General features: G+C 42.0%; 2 protein-coding genes and 1 non-coding gene across 4 annotated transcripts; all 3 read left to right on the forward strand.

Moving 5' to 3' along the window:
* The first annotated feature begins 7,597 nt into the window (after positions 1 to 7,597).
* On the forward strand, positions 7,598 to 10,731 carry LOC134797618 (pre-mRNA 3' end processing protein WDR33). Its single transcript, XM_063769933.1, has 2 exons — positions 7,598 to 7,803; positions 7,903 to 10,731. The coding sequence occupies exon 2, from the start codon at positions 7,921 to 7,923 to the stop codon at positions 10,564 to 10,566; it is 2,646 nt and encodes an 881-aa protein (XP_063626003.1). The 5' UTR covers positions 7,598 to 7,803; positions 7,903 to 7,920; the 3' UTR covers positions 10,567 to 10,731.
* Positions 7,988 to 21,599, forward strand: LOC134797620 (protein smoothened). 2 transcript variants are annotated; one of them, XM_063769934.1, is made up of 11 exons: positions 7,988 to 8,125; positions 11,983 to 12,646; positions 14,687 to 14,900; positions 15,778 to 15,898; positions 16,414 to 16,492; positions 16,751 to 16,975; positions 17,228 to 17,429; positions 17,617 to 17,784; positions 18,233 to 18,433; positions 19,080 to 19,344; positions 19,772 to 21,599. In XM_063769934.1, the coding sequence occupies exons 1-11, from the start codon at positions 8,114 to 8,116 to the stop codon at positions 19,892 to 19,894; spliced, it is 2,274 nt and encodes a 757-aa protein (XP_063626004.1). In that variant the 5' UTR covers positions 7,988 to 8,113; the 3' UTR covers positions 19,895 to 21,599. The 2 variants fall into 2 exon arrangements, with proteins under 2 accessions (XP_063626004.1, XP_063626005.1); XM_063769935.1 differs by lacking the exon at positions 7,988 to 8,125 and adding an exon at positions 10,782 to 10,975.
* On the forward strand, positions 13,834 to 13,915 carry Trnas-gcu (transfer RNA serine (anticodon GCU)). The gene has a single exon. It is a non-coding gene; the product is annotated as a tRNA-Ser (tRNA).
* Positions 21,600 to 21,612: the final 13 nt, after the last annotated feature.

Below are 21,612 nucleotides of genomic sequence, written 5' to 3' on the forward strand. Positions count from 1 at the left end.
TTGGTTTGTAAAGAGGTTTCGTAAACATATCGGCAAGTTGATCTGCTGTCGGTACTTGCTCAATTGTTATATCTTTTTCAGATACACACTGTCTCACATAGAAGTGTTTCAGTTTTATGTGTTTCGTCTTCCGGTGTTGCTCATATGGAGGATTGTACGCAAGCTTGATTGCAGACTCATTGTCAATGCGCAAAATTGGCGTATCAAGTTTTATTTTCAGGTCTTGGAACAATCTCCTTAGCCAAACAATCTCACGGCTGGCGTCACTGGCCGCTACTATCTCCGCCTCTGTAGATGATAGTGCGATGACAGTTTGCTTCGAACTGCGCCATGATATTGCTGAACCAGCATATAGGCATAATATTCCACTAGTGGAGCACCCCGTCTCATCGTCTCCACCGTGATCGGCATCGCTGTAGCACACCAGACGCTTTTCACCTTTCTTATACTCAAGCCCTGTATCGACAGTTCCCTTCAAATATCTAAGTATTCTTTTTACTTGTTGTACATTGCTTGAGGTAGGTTTATCTAGGTTCCGTGATACAACTCCAACTGCATATGCAATATCTGGTCTCGTCCCAACCATTAAGTACGATAAGGACCCAACGGCTTGCCGGTAAGGGAAGTCTAACTGGTCAGGACTTTTACGATCCTCCATTTCTCTTTCAGGCTTTAGAATGGGTGTTCCAACCTCCTTACAGTTACTCATTCCATACTTTTCAAGCAATTTTCTTGTGTAAGCCGTTTGGTGGACTTTAATAGTACCATCTTTGTGTTGATCTATTTCAAGCCCCAGAAAATAGGACGGTACCTTCGTGGTGATTTTAAAACGTCCTTTTAATTCAATGTTAATGAAGTCATTAGCCTCTTTTGCGTCTGACGCGGCCAATAATCCGTCATCTACATATAGTGCGAGCAGTATTTTCTTCTGTCCTCGTTCTCTGACATAGACACAAGGGTCTGCTTCGCTCTGAATGAAACCTGACCCTATAAGAAAGTCATGGATGCACTCGTTCCAACACTTAGGCGCCTGCTTCAACCCGTATAGGCTTCTTTTCAGTTTGCATACTCGATTCGTTCCATCGTCGTATCCCTCTGGCTGTCGCATAAAGATTTCTTCCTTGACAGTTCCGTAAAGGAAAGCAGTAGCCACGTCAAACTGTCTGAGTATTAAACCCTCATTAGCAGCAATACTAAGTAACATCCGGATTGTGCTCATTTTCGCTACAGGGCTAAACGTTTGGTCATAATCGATACCCTTCTTTTGTGTATATCCAACAGCGACTAATCGTGCTTTATACTTGTCGACTGTACCGTTAGGGTTTCTTTTGATTTTAAAGACCCATTTGCATCTTAGTGCTTTTCTATTTTTAGGTAGAGTCGTCAATTCCCAGGTTTGGTTTCCTTGTAGGGATTGAACTTCATTGTTCGTAGCTTCTATCCACTTCTCTTTTTCAGGGCTTCTTAGGACGTCTTGGTACGAGGTGGGTTCAGAGACAGATATAGCCTCATTGAGAAATTGATAAAAACTAAACCACTTCGGAGGTTTTATCTGGTTCCGATCGCGTAGCTGTCGTGTCGGAGGTTCAATATCTGTTGTCTCTTCTTCTTCCATTGACTCATAATCCTCTATGACGCTTGCCTCTGAAGGTGGATGAGCATGGCATTGTTCGCTGTAGTCATCTTCGACGCTTGCTTCTAAAGGTGCACCAGTGTGACTCACCTCGCGGAAGTCCTCTCCCACGCTTGCTTCTATAGGTGTAGTAGTGTCACAACTCACCTCACGGCAACCCTCTTCGATGGGACCCTCTCCAAGTCGACGAGAGTGACTCGTCTTGCTAGCAGTTTCAGAATCTGTAAGAGACAAAGGAAAGTCATAGGTGTTTGTTTCAGGCTGAGGTGTTTTCAAGTTTCTACCAATCTTGGTTTTCTCAGGTAGAGGTGCTTCATCGAAGACAACATCTCGGGATCTGACAAGTTTTAGCTCCTCTATATTAAAAACTCTGTAACCTTCATCGCCGTCATACCCAATGAGTATTCCTGCTTTTGCTTTTTTGTCCAACTTACTAGTCCTTTTTTGCTTTGGGATATGGACGTAGCAGTCGCATCCTATTACCTTTAGGTGATCAATTCTAGGCTTCTTGCCATACCAAAGCTCGTGCGGAGACTTTCCTTCTACAGGAGTAGGCCCTGTCCTGTTTAGGATGTACACAGATGCGTTTGTTACTTCAGCCCATAGACCTTCTGGGATCTTATTGCGGGCGTGCATCAGTGTCCTTGTCATCTCTACGACCGTGCGATTTTCTCTTTCTGTGGGCATATTCTGCTCAGGAGTGTATGGCATGGTGAATCTTTGTTTGATTCCGTATTTTCTCAAAGTATTCCGCACCAGTTCGTTGTCAAATTCTCCTCCATTATCGCTTAATAGTTCTTGAATTACGTGTCCAGAAGTTTTCGCTTCAGCAAGAAAATCCTTCATCCGAGCGTGCACTTCAGACTTCTGTTTTAGAAAGTATATCCAACGATACTTGGAGTAAGCGTCTTTGAACAGGACATAGTATCTGCACTTCGAGATCGAGTAGGGGAAAGGACCGCATACGTCGGTGCTTATTATTTCTCCAGCTTTTGTGGTTTTTGGTCTCATACCAAATTTTTGCCTATGGCTCTTTCCAAAAACACAGCCTTCACAAATATCTGATGAACTTGAGTTTAACTTTACTCCAAGCTCTTGGTGTATCAGTTTTGCCACATGTCTCTTGTTCTGATGTCCCAGGCGTTCATGGTAGAGTTGAAGATTCTGAGGTGCCGATAATTGGTTCACTTCAAGCTTCGGCATCAATACCTTGACGTTAAGTTTGTATAAATCGCCATATTTGACTCGGTTTCCAAGTAATAGCACTCTTTCATCATTCTTCAAACTACAAGACAGGCCATTTGACTTAAAACAGCTATTTTTCAGCGTATCTTGCGCGTACAGCACGGAAAATAAGTTTCGTTTGATGCTTGGTATGTACCATACGTTTGAAAGGATTACTATCTCTTTGTGGCCGTTAATGTCAGCTTCAAGATGGATTGAGCCTTTTCCTAGGGCTTGTATCTCCTGTCCGCTGGCTGTCATTACTCTAGTAGAAGACTCGTCAAACTTTTCGAAATTTTGATATATATCTCTTCTGTTAGAGACGTGGCTTGTCGAGCCATTATCTACATACCACGAGTATGGATCCGTATTCTTTATTTCGCAGGTAAGAGCGAGGTCAGTCAGTGTCAATGTCGCAATATTAGAGGTTTGCTTCGGAGGTTTAGGAGGTCTACCATCCGCAATCCACTTCTTGCAGGCTGTGACTTTGTGAAAGCCTTCTCCACAGTAATTGCATTTCTTGAACTTCTTATTTCTTTTCTTTTCGTACTGTTTATTCCCTCGTAACATAAGTAGTTCGTTGCTTCCTCCGGCTTCTTCACTACTTTTCTGATTTAGAGACCTCTCGTGTGCGCATACTTGTGTAGTCAAGTTCTCTATGTTCCTGTCACTTTTATTCATTAAAAGCCAACTTGATTTGAAGCTAAAGTATTGTTCAGGAAGTGTGTCCAAAATTTTGCATATTAATAGCATTTCTGGCAGGTTATCTCCCTCAATTTCTTTGTTCAGATCATACCATAGAGTTTTAAGATTTGAAATATGCGTAGCCATGTCGTGCTCTTCACTCTTCTGGTAGCGGAAGAACCTCATGCACAGGTCGTAGCTTCGGTCTTCTTTTGCCCCGTCATAGAGTCTATGGAGCTCTTTCCACATCTCGCTCGCTGTTTCACAACGCATCACCTTTTGTAGTGTCTCCTCTGTCATGTTAGTCGTGAGGATTAGCAGCGCCTGACTATCTGATTTTTGAAACCCTTCCATTTCCGTTTTATATTTTGTTTTCTCCTCAGATGTTGCTTTTTCATCTGGGGTTTTAGGTTTTATTAACGTACCTTGTATTGCTTCCAACGTACCTGGGGTACTTTTTAGCAGTAGTTGTATCTTATACCGCCAGGTTTGCCAGTTTGTGGCTCCGTCAAGACGACCAATCTCAATTTTTATACCCGACGAAATAGTCGAATGCATTTTTGGGAATTTCGCTTTCTTCACCACAATTGCAAATAATGTCACATTAATTCGAACCACGATCCGCTACCATATTAAAGTATAACAAGAATAGAGTTTGCGTTTATAATTGTATTCAGATAAGTCAAAAGTAACAGTCAAATCAACAATGTTTCATAGCAACAGAATATATTAAAAAGACAACACTTCAAGTGTAAAGAGGATGTTCATCCTTAATAATTTCCCGTCCCTTATCCAGAGGACTACATTTCAAAATATAAAACAATTCAAGAAATTTACCTTCTTGTCAAATTTCACCTAAAGCGGTTCAGTTGTTTAGCCATGAAAAGGCGACAAAGAGGCAGACAGAATTACTTACACATTATTAGTTAGTAATTAGTTATTAGTACAGTTCTAATGGGATTTATAGCCATAAAGCTGATTATTTTTGACTGGTATTGTTACTACTTGGCTTGGCACCGACTTCAAACGCATAGACTTCAAAAAGGATAATATTTTATTTCATCCTTTTTGAAGTCGGTTTGCTTTTTTTTGTAAAAAGTTTTTATTAAGCCGATAAATCTCTCTATAACTTCGGTATGAAAGGTGGGAAGGAGGGAAGTGACCGAACAGGATAGTCTTAAGGCCCCTGTACACAGTGGGCCAGCGCCGGCCAGTCCAAGGGACGCAGCCATGCGGTAGAATGAGATAGCAATATCACTTGCTCCCTATAACGCATAAATGCGTCCCCCAGACTGGCCCACACTGGCCCATTGTGTACAGGGGCCTTTATTTACTTTTCAGTAGGAGTAGCAGTGAAAGAGCTATATATTATTGTTTTTCCTTGTCACAGTCTCACATTTTATTTGTTCCCGATCGTAAATTTAGTATGGATTATGGTGGGCAGCAAATAAATTCGACCAATCATACCCCGGCTACACACGTGAACGATAAATCGTAGCGATTAAACTGTGCAGTCCGATTTGCGCAGTTTTATCTTCCGTGTGTATGACAAATCGTTACGATAATCGACAACGATTTGTCATACATACGGTAGATAAAACTGCGCAAATCGGACTGTACAGTTTAATCGCTACGATTTATACACTCGCGTGCAAAAGTATTGCATCACTTTGCATTTTTTCGTTCGCACCCAATATCTTTGTAATTCTATACCCGATTCTGAAAATTTTGGTATCAACTGAAAGCTTATAATGTAACGCATTAGAAAAATGGTACATTTCGAATCTGGAGACTAAAAAAAATCATAAAACTGAAAGTAGTCGCATAATGCTCCAAAAATAAATCCGGAAACTTGAGAATAAAAGTCATTTTTTTAATACAATATCGCTTATTATTATTAAATTAATACTTGGTATTGCCACCCACAGGCCTCCTTTCACAAACCAAGTGGTTTTTCATAGACGTAATTAATTTTCTAATGTGATGATGAGGAATAGCGTCCCACTTCTCCAGCAAGGCTCCCTTCAGCTCCTCAACATTGACCAGGGCAGGATTCCGCTTTCGAACCCTCCTTTTTAGGTAGTCCCACACGTGTTCAATGGGGTTAAGGTCCGGGCTCATCGCTGGCCAGTCCATTGTGTCGATGCCCACTTCGAGAAGGTAGGCTGCGATGGCCCTAGCGGTATGACACGGGACATTATCCTGCATTAGGATGAACCCCTCATCAAAAATACCGGCATAAGGAACAACATGTTCCTCCGGGATATCAGTGATGTACTTGGCAGCGGTCAATCCACTGTCACGGCTCCCGCCAGGCACGAAAACCAGTTCTGTCCGCCCGTCGTAGGAAATGCCGCCCCAGAACATTACGGATCCACCGCCATCGGCGACCCTTTCGGAGAAGAAACATTGAGCGAACTGTTCTTCTGGCCTTCTGTAGACTCTTCCTTTTCGGTCACATCCATTCAAACACATTCTGCACTCTTTCAAGAAGAGAACTGGGGTTCATTGCTCTATGGTCCAGTCCTTGTGATTTTCAGCAAACTCTCTTTAGGCTGTACGGTGTCGCGCCAGCAATCTGGGCACCGCTGCGGGCCTCCTGGGTGTCAAGTTCGCTTTCTTAAGTCTTTTTCTTAGCCCCCATTCGCACGACAGCTTTTTCAACGCGCGTTAAAAAAGCGCTTGAATCTGTCCGCACTCTAATTTCGACTTAACGTCCAAGGCTTAAAGTCGAAAATCCAACAACGCTTGATAAAAAGCGCCACCGCTGTCGTGTGAATAAATACACACGTATCCATTTGTGTCATTCAAACGCTTTTTTAACGCGCGTTGAAAAAGCTGTCGTGCGAATGGGGGCTTATTGTCTACTCACTGGCAGCCACTCCTCGTACCTCACGCAGACGCTGCTGGATGGCAATGCTGGTCTGGTGTCGATCTCGGAGAGATGTTGTGACAAAGAAGCGGTCGTCCCTCTCTGATGTACACTCTCTGCGGCCGCTTCTTGGTTTGAAGTAAAGGATCCAGTCCCCTGGAACCTCTGGTAAACTCTGAAAACTGCAGATTGGCTTAAATTCAGCTCGGCAGCTACTGAACGTTGGCTACGCCCCGCTTGCAGGGGCTGGATGATTTGGCGGACTTCAGCTTCAGTGGTTTCCATTTTTCCAGGTCTTTTTCACGGGAAAATGGTACGCGGAGATATGTAACGATCGACTTCTGATAAGTGACTGATAACAACCCCTTCTCTACCCCTCGTTTTATAAGGGTCAAGGGTAACGCAACTCGTGCGCGTGATAACGTGAAACCGCTCACAAATCGGGAAAATGCCGATAATTTGAAAAATACTGGGTCGATTTCCATGTTTTTTTACTTTTCGTAAAGCTAAAACTTCAAGGAACATGATTACATTAGAATAATTTAGAGAAATTAACCAGTTTACAAATATATTGGGTGCGGACGAAAAAATGCAAAGTGATGCAATACTTTTGCACGCGAGTGTAGTTACGTGTGTAGCCGGCATTAGCGTCGCATTGAGTATGTTTTGTCACTCACGGAGGCACGTAAGGCCCGACGGCGAAGCGTCGAGGCTAGCGAAGGCCGAAGGCCGAGCTCCGCGTAGGGCCGAAGGCCCGAAGCGTCACACGAGAGGGGGAAGTTGGAGCTTAAACACGACCCAATAGTAAAAATGTCTTGACAACCTCACGTCGGGCCTACGGCCTTATGTTTACATCTTGGCAAAAAAATAGTAAAAATTAAAAAGTGGCAACACTGTAGTGTCGTCCCTTTCAAATCAATTTATAAGAGAACGGGACGACACTACAGTGTTGCCACTTTTTAATTTCTACTCTTTTTTGCCAGGCTGTAAATAGTATGTAGATTAAAAAAAAATGTGAACATTGTGGGCTTTATAAACCATTTTACAAAACGCATACAATTTTTGATACACGTTGTAACAACTTGCCGAACTTGGCACTTGGCAATCGTAAATCACTGTAATTCTTGATAGTGAATAGCCTGTGTGCTTTTCATTTCTTGTCTATGGATAAAGTACAACAAAACAAAATGCAAAATACTTTGTCTATGGTTACGCTTATAGCGTAGCGTAGCGTATCTTTTTCTCTATATAATAGGAAATAGGTTAACATTCGTGTTATTTTACTGCATATCCTTTTTTTCACTTAAATGTAAATATTTTGTGCTAAAATGTGTGCTGTGTTGTTGTGATTAAAGCCGCGTAGAATGTTATAGCGACTCACGTTGACAAGGTAAGGACGAGTGTAAAATAAATGGCCACAAATTGTGTTGGCTTCGGTCACATCAAGATTGATATAGTTGTAACTATAACGAAATGTTTCTCCAACTAGGTATCGAAGTCACTAGCTATGGAATTCGGACACCCGCCGCCGAATATGGGGATGCCACCACCCGGCATGGGTGGTCCAATGGGTCCTCCATTGGGTCCGCCAATGGGTCCGCCAATGGGTCCACCTGGGCGGAACAACATGCGCCATAACTTTAGACCTTTCAACTACCAGATGCGCTTCCCGCCTCAAGGTCCCCTGAACATGACTCAAGATGATTTCGATGGTAAACGTTTGCGTAAATCTGTTATGCGAAAAACCGTAGACTATAACGCTGCCATTATTAAAGCTTTAGAGTGTCGCGTTTGGCAGAGGGATTGGCGGGATAGGCACGCTCTGCAGCCCGACGCTATGTACACTCCCGATCTGTTGCCGCCTCCCTCATACCCTGATAACCCTATTAACGCGGTCACCACACGTTTCGTCAAAACTGCCACTAATAAAATGAGATGTCCCATTTTCGCCGTTGCTTGGACACCGGAAGGTCGAAGGTTAATAACAGGGGCGTCGTCTGGAGAATTTACATTGTGGAATGGTTTAACATTTAACTTTGAAACCATTTTACAGGCACATGATTCACCAGTCCGGTCAATGGTGTGGTCACATGGGGAAGGCTGGATGGTGACTGGTGACCATTCTGGGTTTATAAAATACTGGCAGAGTAACATGAACAACGTAAAAATGTACCAAGCCCACAAAGAAGCTGTTAGGGGTATTAGCTTTAGTCCCAGTGACTCTAAAATTGTTACATGTTCCGATGATGGAACTTTGCGTATATTCGACTTCTATAGATGTCAAGAAGAAAGAATATTGAGAGGACATGGTGCAGATGTCAAGTGTGTACAGTGGCATCCTACTAAGGCACTTATTGTGTCAGGCAGCAAAGATAACCAGCAACCAATAAAGTTATGGGATCCTAAATCGGGGACTGCTCTCTCAACACTGCATGCTCATAAGTCAACTGTCATGGATCTCAAATGGAATGACAATGGAAATTGGTTAATAACAGCATCTAGAGACCATTTGCTCAAATTATTTGACATTCGTAAACTAGGATCTGAATTACAAATATTTAGGGGCCACAAGAAAGAAGCCTCAAGTGTAGCGTGGCACCCAACTCATGAGGGCTTATTTTGCTCTGGCGGCTCTGATGGTGCTATCCTGTTCTGGAATGTTGGAACTGATAAGGAAGTTGGATGCATTGAAGGTGCTCATGAATCTATAGTATGGACAATGGCATGGCATCCATTAGGCCATATTTTGTGTTCAGGGTCTAATGATCACACATGTAAATTTTGGACAAGAAACCGGCCAGGAGATCTAATGAGAGACAAGTACAACCTCAACACTTTGCCACCTGGTGTCCAAGATGACCATGACTTAGATGAGCCAGCAATCATCCCTGGGATGGGTCCAGAAGATAAAGTAGAAATATTTTCTACCGATAAAGATGCAGACAAAGTTATACCTGGTCTTGATTTAGATACAACATTGATACCAATGGACTTTGATAAGAAAATAAAGAAAGTTCCTTACAGTAAACCCATTCCCAGAAACTTCCAAGCTCAGTGGAATCATGGTCCCACTGCTGATGATGCAACAACAGAAGCCTTGACACAAGCATTAGTGGAATCTGTTCCTGGGGCAGTGCCGTTGACACAAATTACTCCAACAGCAATATTTATTTACGGAAAACTTATTACTGTAGATCCTGGCTCAAAACTAGAAAAAGCTATTTCAGAAGGCCCTGTAGCTCTTAAAAAGTATATAGCCACAGGAGAAATAGAAGAACTGCATGATGTCATGCCACATCTAGAAGAAGATGTAGATGAAGATACCTATAATCAACCCTTTGAATATCCTGCTGCTGATCGCAACCATGACGGACCTGAGAATGATGATGAGGAAATGGAAGATCCATTTGCACATGAGCATTATGATGACAGCAACATGGATGACATGGGGGAGCAACCAGATCAAAACTTCAACCAGTCTAACATGAATAATATGAGACCAATGGGTAATATGCCTCCGATGGGTAATATGATGGGACCACCAATGCCAATGGGTAATATGGGCCCAATGGGTGGTCCACCTATGAATAATATGCCACCTCACATGGCAGGCATGCCACCACCCATGGGCAATATGCCACCTATGGGTAATATGCCACCAATGGGTAATATGCCACCAATGGGTAACATGCCTCCCATGGGCACCATGCCGCCAATGGGCAACATGCCACCGATGGGGCCACCGTCTATGGGCAACATGAATATGAATATGCCTCCTCCTAGACCACCTTTCACTGACAACGGATTTAACAATAAAGGACATTTTGAGCCCGGTTTCGACAACCAGTACCCACAAGACAATGAAGAGTATAATAATGATGAAGATCAGTCATACCAAGATCAAAATAATTATGAGGACGAATCGTATAATGATGACGGCGACGACTATACGCGCAATCAGAGATGGGGCAGCGGAGGGTATAGAGGTAGGAACCAGGATAGAGGGAGAGGGCAGGATAGAGGCAGAGGTCGCGGCATGAACGGGCACGGCGGGCGTGGCAACAGGCGCGGCCAGCGCGGGTCACCGTGGCGCGGCCGCGGCGGCGGCCCCAACCGCGCTTTCCGACGCGGTGGCAAGTCTGTGCCCAACTAGTATTCCGACCTCTACCATTTTTAAGTTGAGACATTGAGTGTAAGTGTAAAGACGATTATTAAGTGATGAAGTTGCGAATGGTTGTATATAAGTTTGTTTCCAGCTTGTATTTTATTTTCTAAGCTGAAAGTTCTGAAAATAATAAAATTTATATTGAAAAAAAAATATATTCAATGTTGTATACAGGTGTTCTATTTCATGGGCCGGATCTAGGTGAGTTGAACTGTCCTATTTGTTAATTAATTCGAACTGTGAACTCTTGCACATAACGTGTTTGTATGCTCCCAGGTAATTTATCCGAGGATGAGTCAGCCCACTTAGTCGGCCGCGGCGCTGGACCCCACAAGTCTCAGGACAAGGCGATGCCACGGCAATCCCTCGAGGCGTCATCAAATCGCAACATCTTATAGTAAGATCCCGGTATTTTTTGATTTGTTTTGTTAATAAAAAATAATAAAGATACACCCATTCCTTCTTATGTAAATATTTGTTTATGTAGGACTGATTGTTGATTTAATAAATAAAAAGAAATATATAGTTGAAAGAAAATAAAGATAACACCATGTCCAAGGCGTACCCCGTCCTCGACTGAAGCGCAGCCAACACATTGAAGTTGATATCATTTTTTGTGCATGATCTACCAGCGTACCTAGTACCTAATGAGTATTTTCTTGTGTAATAAACATGTTTTATACTTCTTTCACAAGGTAACCTACAATTAAAAATCACGTTCTTATTAATTTTGTTGCCGTTGTAGAGACTCGTATAGTATGGACGGAAAGTTTATATATTTTTTATTATACTATCAATTGTAAGATTTTTGTGAAATTATACATTAGAATTTATAAAAACACCTTTGTTATTGGTACATTATTTTCCAATCTGTCAGATTTACCTAGCAGCTTAATTTTAAATACCTTTAATTTGATAGATTATTTGCTTTTATTTACAAAATTAGCACTCTTACGTAATCCAGATATATTTTTTCTTAAAAAATTTGCAATAATATTACGTCAAAAATGAGTTATAATTTAGAAATACATTCAGTACTCTTCAAATCTAGGTTGAGCAGAGTTTAGGTGTTTACATTGCATGTTTCTGAACTCTTTTCCGATATAGGTATGTCAAATGTGTTGGCAAAGCGTATTAGGCACCTTTACCCATCGGATATCCTCGCTCCTTGGACGAATTACACGTATCATTTAAATAAAGTTTTACTACTAAGAGCATTATTTTTCGACAAGACTGTAGAAAACAATAAATATCTGAAATTTTAAAGGGTTTTATTTGACATCGCCCTGCACCTACATAAATAAAGAATACTTGAGAAATTGAAATGCAGTTTAATTTTTTTAGAGTAATGTATCTCTGGGAGGGTATGGCGGGTGACAATAAAGGATGTTTCCGTTGTTACAGATGAGCGTCGCGGGGAGCCTGTGCTGGGTCATAGCCGTGTCGGTGTGCACGGCCATGCACAGCGGCGGCGGCGACCGCAACTCCATAGGGAGAGAGTTCGACGCTAACCTCACAGACCACCTCGAGGCAATAAACGGCACCCCAAACTACAGACTGATAAAGCCAGACCGAAACACGCAGTGGTACCCTTCTACGGGGGAAATCAAGATCGACTACTGCGTGAGACAAGCCAAATGCGAGCAGCTAATCAACAGAACTTGTCTAGGCGTCGAACTGCCCTATGACCAAACTAGCGTCCATCTAACGTTCTTCCACACACAGCAAGAAATCCAAAATCAATTGCAACTATATACACATTTAATAAATGTGCCAAAATGCTGGGCCGTTATACAGCCCTTCCTGTGCTCTACTTTCATGCCAAAATGCGAGAATGTATTAGGCAAAGACATGGTGTATTTACCTTCGTTCGAGATGTGCAACGTGACGATGGAGCATTGCGCCATCCTCTACAATACCTCATACTTTCCGTCCTATTTGAAGTGCAACGAGACGCTGTTCCCGGCGAAGTGCGAGAACCCGGCGAAGGAGAAGATGAAGTTCAACACGACCGGCAAGTGCTTGTCGCCGCTCATACACACGGAGAAACCGTTACACTTCTATAAAGGTCAGTTGAGTTTACAGGAGGGTTGGCGTAGAAATCATCAGTCTTAATACTTAGGTGCCTATGCACACCCCGTTTAATTAACCATCGACGTACGCCTGTATAGATGCACACGCGATAGGCACGCGAGTCAGACGCAGCTTGTAGACCTTTGCACACCTACATTCTATTAGCACTTATGAGCGCGTTTTAGGAATGCGCGTAGACGGCGTTTTTGTGACGTTTGGCGACGTTTTTCTTTCAACGAAGCAGTTTGCTATCGTTTGTCGCGATACAAACGCGCATGCAAACGCGATACACGCACGCGTACCCTGCGTGTCTTTTTACGGTGAATCGATGCAAACGAGTACGGCGAGTGACGGCGCGTTAAAAAAACGCGGTGTGCAAATGACCCTTAGGGCCACCTGCACCATTCACTAACCCGGGGTTCACCGGTTAAAATACCGTTACCACCAGTACAATTAGGTTTAACCGGTTAAATCTGGATTAGTGGGATGGTGCATGTGGCGCTAAGTTGGACTTCCAAGCAAGTGATCATTAGATATCAGTTACACGCTAATTCTGGCGTCAGTTCCGTCCATCATTCCATTCGAGTTTTGACTGATGCCACAGAATGATGGAAAATGGACACGGTTAGACGATCAGTCCAGACTGACAACAGACTGATAAAATTACGACAATATACATCGGTTACACGCTAATTCTGGCGTCAGTTCCATCACTTCCATCCATCATTCCATTGTTGCATGGACGGTGACTGACGCGAGAATGACACAAAGAGGTTACACAATTAGTGTCCTATCACTTTTCTGTCATTCAAAACGCACTGACGAATATTATCAAAAAAATTAAATTTTCATCAGTCCAGACCATCAGTCAGCGTGTTACACGATAATTCTCCCGTCATTGTGACCAGAATGATGGACTGAACTGACGCCAGAATTAGCGTGTCTTACGCTGTAGATCTATTGCCGCCTCAATCTTTTTAACTTTTGTTTGCTAATTTAATAAGCCCAATTAAAAACTGCCAATTAATGTCTAAAACTACTTTTTTGCTCCGATAATCTGTTCGTTACAAAAATACGTGACTAATCAAAAATACGTCACTATCGCGCATTGATATAAAACATTTCGCGTTCTAAGTCACGTTCATATCTCTAGCAGCCTTTAATTTCACCACAGTGTCATATGACGAGGTGGCCGAGTGGTTAAGGCGTTGGACTGCTAATCCAATGTGCTCTGCACGCGTGGGTTCGAATCCCATCCTCGTCGATATTTTTTTGTTATTTTTTACACAATGATACTTAAATATTATTTTTGTTTTTCACTTATATATTATCTGTATGAAATTACGAGCTTGTTTATGTTTCGGCAATTAAACCAGATGAGATGAAAGTTTACATACATGTAAATAATATGTTTTTATTTGTAATTTTTTGGAGGACTTGTATGTTGACAGTTGACCTATTTCGTGGGTCTTATGATAGGTAATACAACTGATACGCCCAAAAGGGCTATGTTGGGCCCAAACTAACAAATGTAGATAGAATACTCTTTATTGACACACTTTAGTAAAATGTACATTATACAAGGTATAACAAAAATAGTGGGGATCCGTTTAAGGGCATATTCGATATCGTGTTCTGATTAGGAAGAATAGAAAAAAAAAATTCATGTGAAAATTTTCTCCCTTATATGAAGGGTTGGTCAACATAGACGACCTGCCCCATAAAAAAAAAAATCTTTTCGCGTCAAAAAATTTGAACACGATACCGAATATGCCCTTAAACAGATCCCCATTATTTTTGTTACACCTTGTGTATACAAGCTGTATAGCGTAAACCGGGTCTTAGCTTTAAAAGTTAAAAGTATTTTTTGTAATTATAATATTTTGCCCCACATCCAACGACATTCCTGGTTTCCTATTTCAAGGCCCTTTATTTCCTTCAGGTACCTATGTACTTACATTTTTGAGCAGTATGTAATTTGGTCGATAGCTATACTGTAACAGATAACAACTGATAATGATTATTATTTGTGCAGGTATACCAAACTGCGGCCTGCCGTGCCAGGATCCCCTGTACACTGAAGACGAGCACCAGCAAATCCGGCGGCTGATAGCGTGGGGCGCGGGCGGCTGTCTCGCGCTCAACTTACTCACCGTCGCCACCTTTCTCATTGACTGGCGCAGCGCGAACAAATATCCTGCGCTGGTTATCTTCTACATCAATGTGTGCTTCGCTGTAGCTAATATGGGGTGAGTCTATAACTAATCTGTGTGGAATATGTAAGAAAACTTTGTCGAATCGACACCACCGCATTACTTATTGACTGGTGCAATGCGAACAAGTGCCCTACGCTTGATGTGTTCTACAACGACGTGTGCTTTGCTGTTGTCAATATAGGGTCACAATTTCATGGAGATTCATGTATACGTGGCTCAAAAAAAAATATCTGATCGTAATCGCAAGTTCGGGTAAACAATCAGCGTCAAATCCTCCGAGCTAGTGCGCAGACTATATGGGTCATATTTTATATCTGACTTATTATGATCAAGTTGAAACCATAATACGCGACCTTGCCAAAACCGTCACGCTAACTTGTCCATGTGACATCAGATACCTACTGCTATTGTGATATTTTGGTTTACAATAGGGCACTAAGTAATACGATATAATTTTGTTTTTTGGCGCATGTCCTGTGACCTTTAATTTATTAACCACCTCTATAGACACCATCATAGTGATGTGATGTCACTGATAATATGTTTTTTTTGGTTCCTACTCGGATTATACCCTAAAACCTATTTACCGAACAAGATATGTTTGCCTAAGGGTAATATTCCACCTGTGCAATTTCTTTGTCCAATGTCAGTGCGTCTCACTCATAGCAAAATGTGAGACGCAATACACATTGGACAAAGGAATTGGATAGGTGGAATACCACCCTAAGACATTATTATTATTGTATCTACATTTTGGATTTCACGGGCCTATAAATCCCGGTCTTTTGATAGGCTTGCGTGGGGATATAGATCCAACACGTAGAGACCCTTTGGAGAGCTTTAATGTCATGTTGAACGCCTGCTGAATTGTTATTACATTCAGATACATGATTGTTTTCTTGTTGAATAGATGGCTAGTGCAGTTCGGCATCGGGTCCAGAGACGACATAGTGTGTTCTAAAGACGGGACCAGGCGGCAAGGAGAACCGTCCGCGGAGGAGAATTTGTCGTGCGTTGTTGTCTTCGTTCTTGTAAGTCCTAGTTTTTTTTTTGTAATTAAGATAATTTTATTGCAATGTTAAAAAATACTCTAGTTATATGTAAGAAATCCGAAAAGCAGGCTTTGTCCGGTGGCTACAAATGCAAATCAGCAACATGCTTCGTCCCAAACATACCAAGGATGATATCTGCAACAGGCTTCGTCATTATAAAATCTAAGTTAAACAAAATCCCTCACTAAGTCGTAAGTCCTAGTTGTATTTGTATTTCTAAACGGGCAACATAATCTTTATAGATGTAATACCATGGACTTCCTCATAATAGTTTGGGCCAAATGTAATTACTTACGAAAATCCTTAACTATAACAGTGCGAATGAGGACACGCGTGATGGGCGGTAATTATGAACGCGTGTCGTGTACTGACGGGTATATTATTGTTTTATGTGATTGTAAGTAATATCGCTGAGATTGCAATGTGTGGTATGTAGACCATACAGCAATAATAAATACAAACTCAATCATCGAGATTATTTATTTATTTTACAGGTGTATTACTTCATGATGGCAGCTTGCGTTTGGTTCGTGATATTTACGTATGCGTGGCATATGAGTTTTCGAGCTCTAGGTAATTATTATAAACCACTTTATAAGGAAACATGTTAATTTATACTTTCATTGAGTTTAAACGGAAATTAAAGAGTGAGTTGGAGATGGTTGTCCGAAAGAGTTTGCTCTTTAGCCGTAAGACCGCGCGCCTGTTGTCTGTCTCTATCTCTAATTTATTGTTATTTTTTTCTGAAACTTGTATTTTTATTGAGTTGTGGAATAAATCTTAATCTATGTACCTAACTAATTATGCATTACTATTTTCTTCATTATCCAGGTAAAATCCAAGACCGAATAGACAAGAAGGCGGCATACTTCCACCTAGTAGCATGGTCTCTACCACTCGTACTGACCATCACTACCATGGCCTTCGGCGAGGTGGACGGCAGCAGCGTCACGGGCATCTGCTTCGTGGGCTACGTGAACCACCCCATGCGGGCTGGCTTACTGTTGGCGCCGCTACTGCTGGTGCTGCTGCTGGGCGGGTACTTTCTGCTGAGAGGTCAGTGAGGGGGCTAGCTGACCCTCGTTGTAGGTACCATCTGCCTGCTTTTAAATGCTCCTAAATCTTATAACTAAAAATACAAAAAAAAAAAATCAAAAGGGGCATAGATGTGGTTGATATACAACAAATTGTATCAAAATATTTTCAATAATGTTAATATCCCGAGAGGAAAATGAGGACTATGTTTGTACGAAAAGGCGATTTCATGCGGGTCCTCCACTTTCTTCTTAACCATTTTTCTTTTTGCAGGCGTATTCTCCCTTATAGCGGTGCGCGTGTCGAGCAAAGACGTGATCTCCGCTCGGGCGGCCACCAAGATCCGGCAGACCATCACCCGCTGCTCGCTGACGGCCGCGCTCGTGGCCGTCTTCATCTGCGTCACCTTCGCCTGCCATCTCTACGAGTTCCGGAACGCGGAGCTGTGGAAGGATTCCTTTAAGAACAACATCATGTGAGGAGATATTTATTAGCAGTACTGATAATTCCGCTACTCAATGCTAGATGTTTATTACGAAAATAATAGTCAGTAACATAACTGATGTATGGAGTGAGATGTATTTTTTCTCTATTATTACGGGTAGACTATTAGCTATGTATTGTAATTTTACCCGTCCTAAAACTAAATTGATCTGTTGCAGCTGCCGCTTGGAAGCGTTGAGCTTCGCCCGCCTGTGCTCGGCGGGCGTGCGGCCGTCGCTGTCGGTGCTGCAGCTGCGGCTGCTGTGCTGCTTCGCGGCCGGCGCGCTCATGGCCTCCTGGACCTGGACGCCCGCCGCCGCCGCCGCCTGGCGCCGCTACCTTGCAAGGTACTTACTGGGAACGAGCCGACTCACTGTCTCTACGGGCATATGCCGAGTGTCTGAACCTTGCAAAACTTTCATAATTAATGCTCAGTCTGTTTAAGGAGCCTAGGAAGTGACGATCGTTTAAAGCAGGAGTTTCCAAACTTTTTTTTACCTGAGGGCCATATTGCGACTTCGCGCGGGCCTGCGTCGCGGGCGGAAGGGGTGGGGGGAGGGGGGGTCTGGTTGCTGCTGTTAGGGCTGAACCCCCTGGGGCCTGGAGCTTGGCTCCAGCGGGCCGGACAGTTTGGGTGTCGGCGGGCTGATTTGGAACGCGTCACGGGCCGGGGTTTGGAGACCCGGGTTTATAGAAAACGACTAGCGAAACTATATTTCTCTCCCGACACATTTTTACCTGTCGTTTGGCGGTCGTCATCTGAGATTTAGATGTTTAACTATGTTATCTTTACAGAAAGTGCGGGTGCTCAGTGGAAGCGGAGACGACGCGGCGCGCGCGCAAGCACGAGCTGATCGCGCGCGCCTACCGCCGCCGCGGGGAGTTCGCGGCGCGCGGCAGGCTGTCCATCAGCCTCGGCGGCTCCCGCCAGGACCCCGTGGGGCTGTGCCTCGACCACACCGAGCCCATCGACTACCCCGACAATAAACACGAGAGGTAGCTAATTAATAAAGTTGTTTTTGCCGGAAAACGATCTTGTACTGTGATTGAGCTCGATCATGATTAAGTAGATGGAACTGAAGTATATTTATTGGTGAATAAGCCAATAAGAGAAGCTTGAGCTACTTGCTGATATCTGTTGTATTTTTTTGCGATGACAATGACAATGCTCACATATTTATAGTACACAGTAATTTGATCGCTATAGTCTATTTAGAAAAAATGGACTGTTATAATACTTATAATCTTACTAAAGACTATCTCACTCGACAATCAGTTTTTGTTCGCTTAACACATTGCACTACCGGTATAGTTCGTTTTTTTTAGCATTAGAAAAAAGCAGTATAAATCTTGACGTGTCTTTTAATTGAAAAACACTTTTTAAAAATAAGTCACGGCAAATATGAATCTAATACGATCGTTTATATTCTTCTGCTTTCATAAGTAATAGTTATTGATTTTTAAAAAGCGTTTTTCAATTAAAAGACTTGTCAAGATCGCTTACCTTCTTTCTAATGCTAAAAAAAAAACTAACTATAGGTGGGTTCATTTTGTATTGGGGCGCTTGGCATTGAATGGGTTAACAGTTAACATAAAATTAGCAGCGGTTTGGACGTGTAATTTCTACTTTCGTGTATTGTAGTTGCGAGCTGTCTTCATCATGGGCGGCGAACCTGCCGCGCTTCGTCCGCCGCCGCGACGCGCTGGTGCTCCCGCCGGCGCACGCGTCGCTGAGCTCGACGCCGGACCGGCGCCACTCGCAGGACTCGCAGATCAGCATCAGCCTGCGCCACGTGTCCGTGGAGTCGCGCCGCAACTCGCTCGACAGCCAGCTGTCCGTCAAGATCGCCGAGATGAAAACCAAGGTTGGCCGCCGCCGCACCAAGCACGGCAAGACTAAACGCAAGGTAGTTTTTATTTTCCCTTATCTTATTGAGTTACTATCGGAGAGCTCAGTTGATAGAACGGGTGCCGGTGTCCGCGAGTTCGAATCTCGTCTTTATATGTACATTTATTCTTTTTATCTTTCAAATATTGTATTGTACCCGGTTGCCGTTTAGCTGTTACCTGGGGTTAGCCGACGAAGCTGATGGGCTCGGGTTGAAACACCGATATGGTTAAATGTTTAGAGGACATCTCTGTACTTTCTCCAATTTTCAATTCGTCTTTTTCCATTGTTGTAAACTAATCTCACAAATAACAGTAATTTGGACAACGAAAGAAGAAAGTAGACTTGCTGCAAACGCTGAATTTAAATCCCAAGCAAGCAAATGAGATTTTCCTTAAAGTATGCTCGTGTAGGTTACACTGAGGTCGAAACATTTTTTGTTCCAGGCGCGATCTGTGAGGAAAGAAAGCACGCCATCTATAGAGAGCCAGATCAGCCGCTACTGGCTGCAGGCGGTGGCGGCGAACAACGACCCGGCCCGCGAAGAGGTCAAGTTTAGCTTCGATTGACCCGACATACCAAAGCTATGATTTATTTTGTGCGTCCATTATTATAAGGCACCTTTTGATACAAACCACTGATCTCTATTTGAAAAGGTGTCACATAAAAATGTTTTTTTTTTTAAGTACCTACCTGCCTTCAAAGATCTGTTGTTCCATAAACTTTTTCTCTAGTACTCATTCGACTGCAGGGCTAAAACGATGTTAATCTGACAGTTGCGTCAGATTTCGCTGTAGTCAATATTAGTGTATTTACATGAGATCAGTGACACAGAGTTACAATTTTAGGGCTCATAAATGGGTTTGTTTTCAGCCCGCCTAGTTTAAGAGTAATGTTACGTCCTGACTAATGATGTTGAAATGCTTTTCCACTGGGTCTGGTTAAATTTGTATGATGAATGATAAGACAAATGACTATTTATTTGTTGACAATATAGGAAATCTATTATTCAGACGCATATTGCATCGCTAGTGGAGAAGCATCATTAATTGGTGCAGTATTTTTGTAAGTTAACTGGATATAAGCAGTTTTTGATTGAATACTTTGAATATGCTTAATGCTCTGTGATCCTACCATATCGTGATATACGAATTAAATACTAATGGTTAAATTACCAGTGTTAGAAATATAATATTTTGCAAGTTATTTGTAAAATACTTAAAACCATACGTCTGCAAATAGTTTTAAGTGCAAACTTCGTTATTATGCTAAATTAACTGAATATCATTGTTATATTCACTGCCGTCTGCATTATAAATTTTGGATTCCTTATTGACTGAGGCAGCTATTCATTTTTCATTATGGTTGATATATTTTTATAATAAAAATCAAAAGACTGATCAGAATCTCTACTAATATTAATTCTGAACTGACAAAACCATGACATTATACTTTATATTTTGAAGTTCATTTTAATAGCATGCAAACCTATTTATTATATGAACCAGACACAAGACAGGCATGCAAGTATGTGCCATAAATATTTTATTTGTGTGTGTAATTTTGGTCAGATAGAGATAGACTGATTATTTTTTATTATTAGTTTAAAATAAGTGATAATTTTAGATAAAACTTTTCGACGTAATTAGAGGATAAGTTAAGCTTTTTTTATTAGAAATTGTATCTACATTGAACTATCAAACTGATTTTAAACGCACACGAGCGGTTGTGAGACAAGTGTTTTACGAGGCTTTAATAATAAGACTCCTGAATAACAGCTACGAAGGATTCTACAGCGCAGTAAATTTTACGCTATTAATTTTGTATTACAGAATGAAATTAAAAACCCACAATACAAATGGTTCCATCAGTCAGGAACCCAGTAGTTTGTTCCTTTGGATTTGACATATCTAATAACATGCTTTCTTTATCGCCGTCTGCGCGTTATATCTCATTGTCTTTGTATTGGTCTCATCTACGACAGCATTTTGCAGAACACAGATGAGTCAAAAGAAATGGTTTTTATTGTTGTTGCCGTTTCTTATAATAATGCTGTAAGTGTAAACTTTTAATAACGTATTTTGAATGACAAAAGCCTATATTTGAAATGCTTTTTTACCTTATATCCCAATGTTAGAAGCTCGAATGAGCTGAGCGTAGTCGCTACTACAGCTTTAATGTTTTTACGACTCATAATATATTACCAGTTTACATTTATTTGATACGTTTGACAATATTTTTGGTATTCGCAATAAATGTTGCATTTGTAATAAATATTTCTTTTACT

The sequence above is a fragment of the Cydia splendana genome, chromosome 15 (assembly GCF_910591565.1).
Source record: "Cydia splendana chromosome 15, ilCydSple1.2, whole genome shotgun sequence".
Lineage (NCBI taxonomy): Eukaryota > Metazoa > Arthropoda > Insecta > Lepidoptera > Tortricidae > Cydia > Cydia splendana.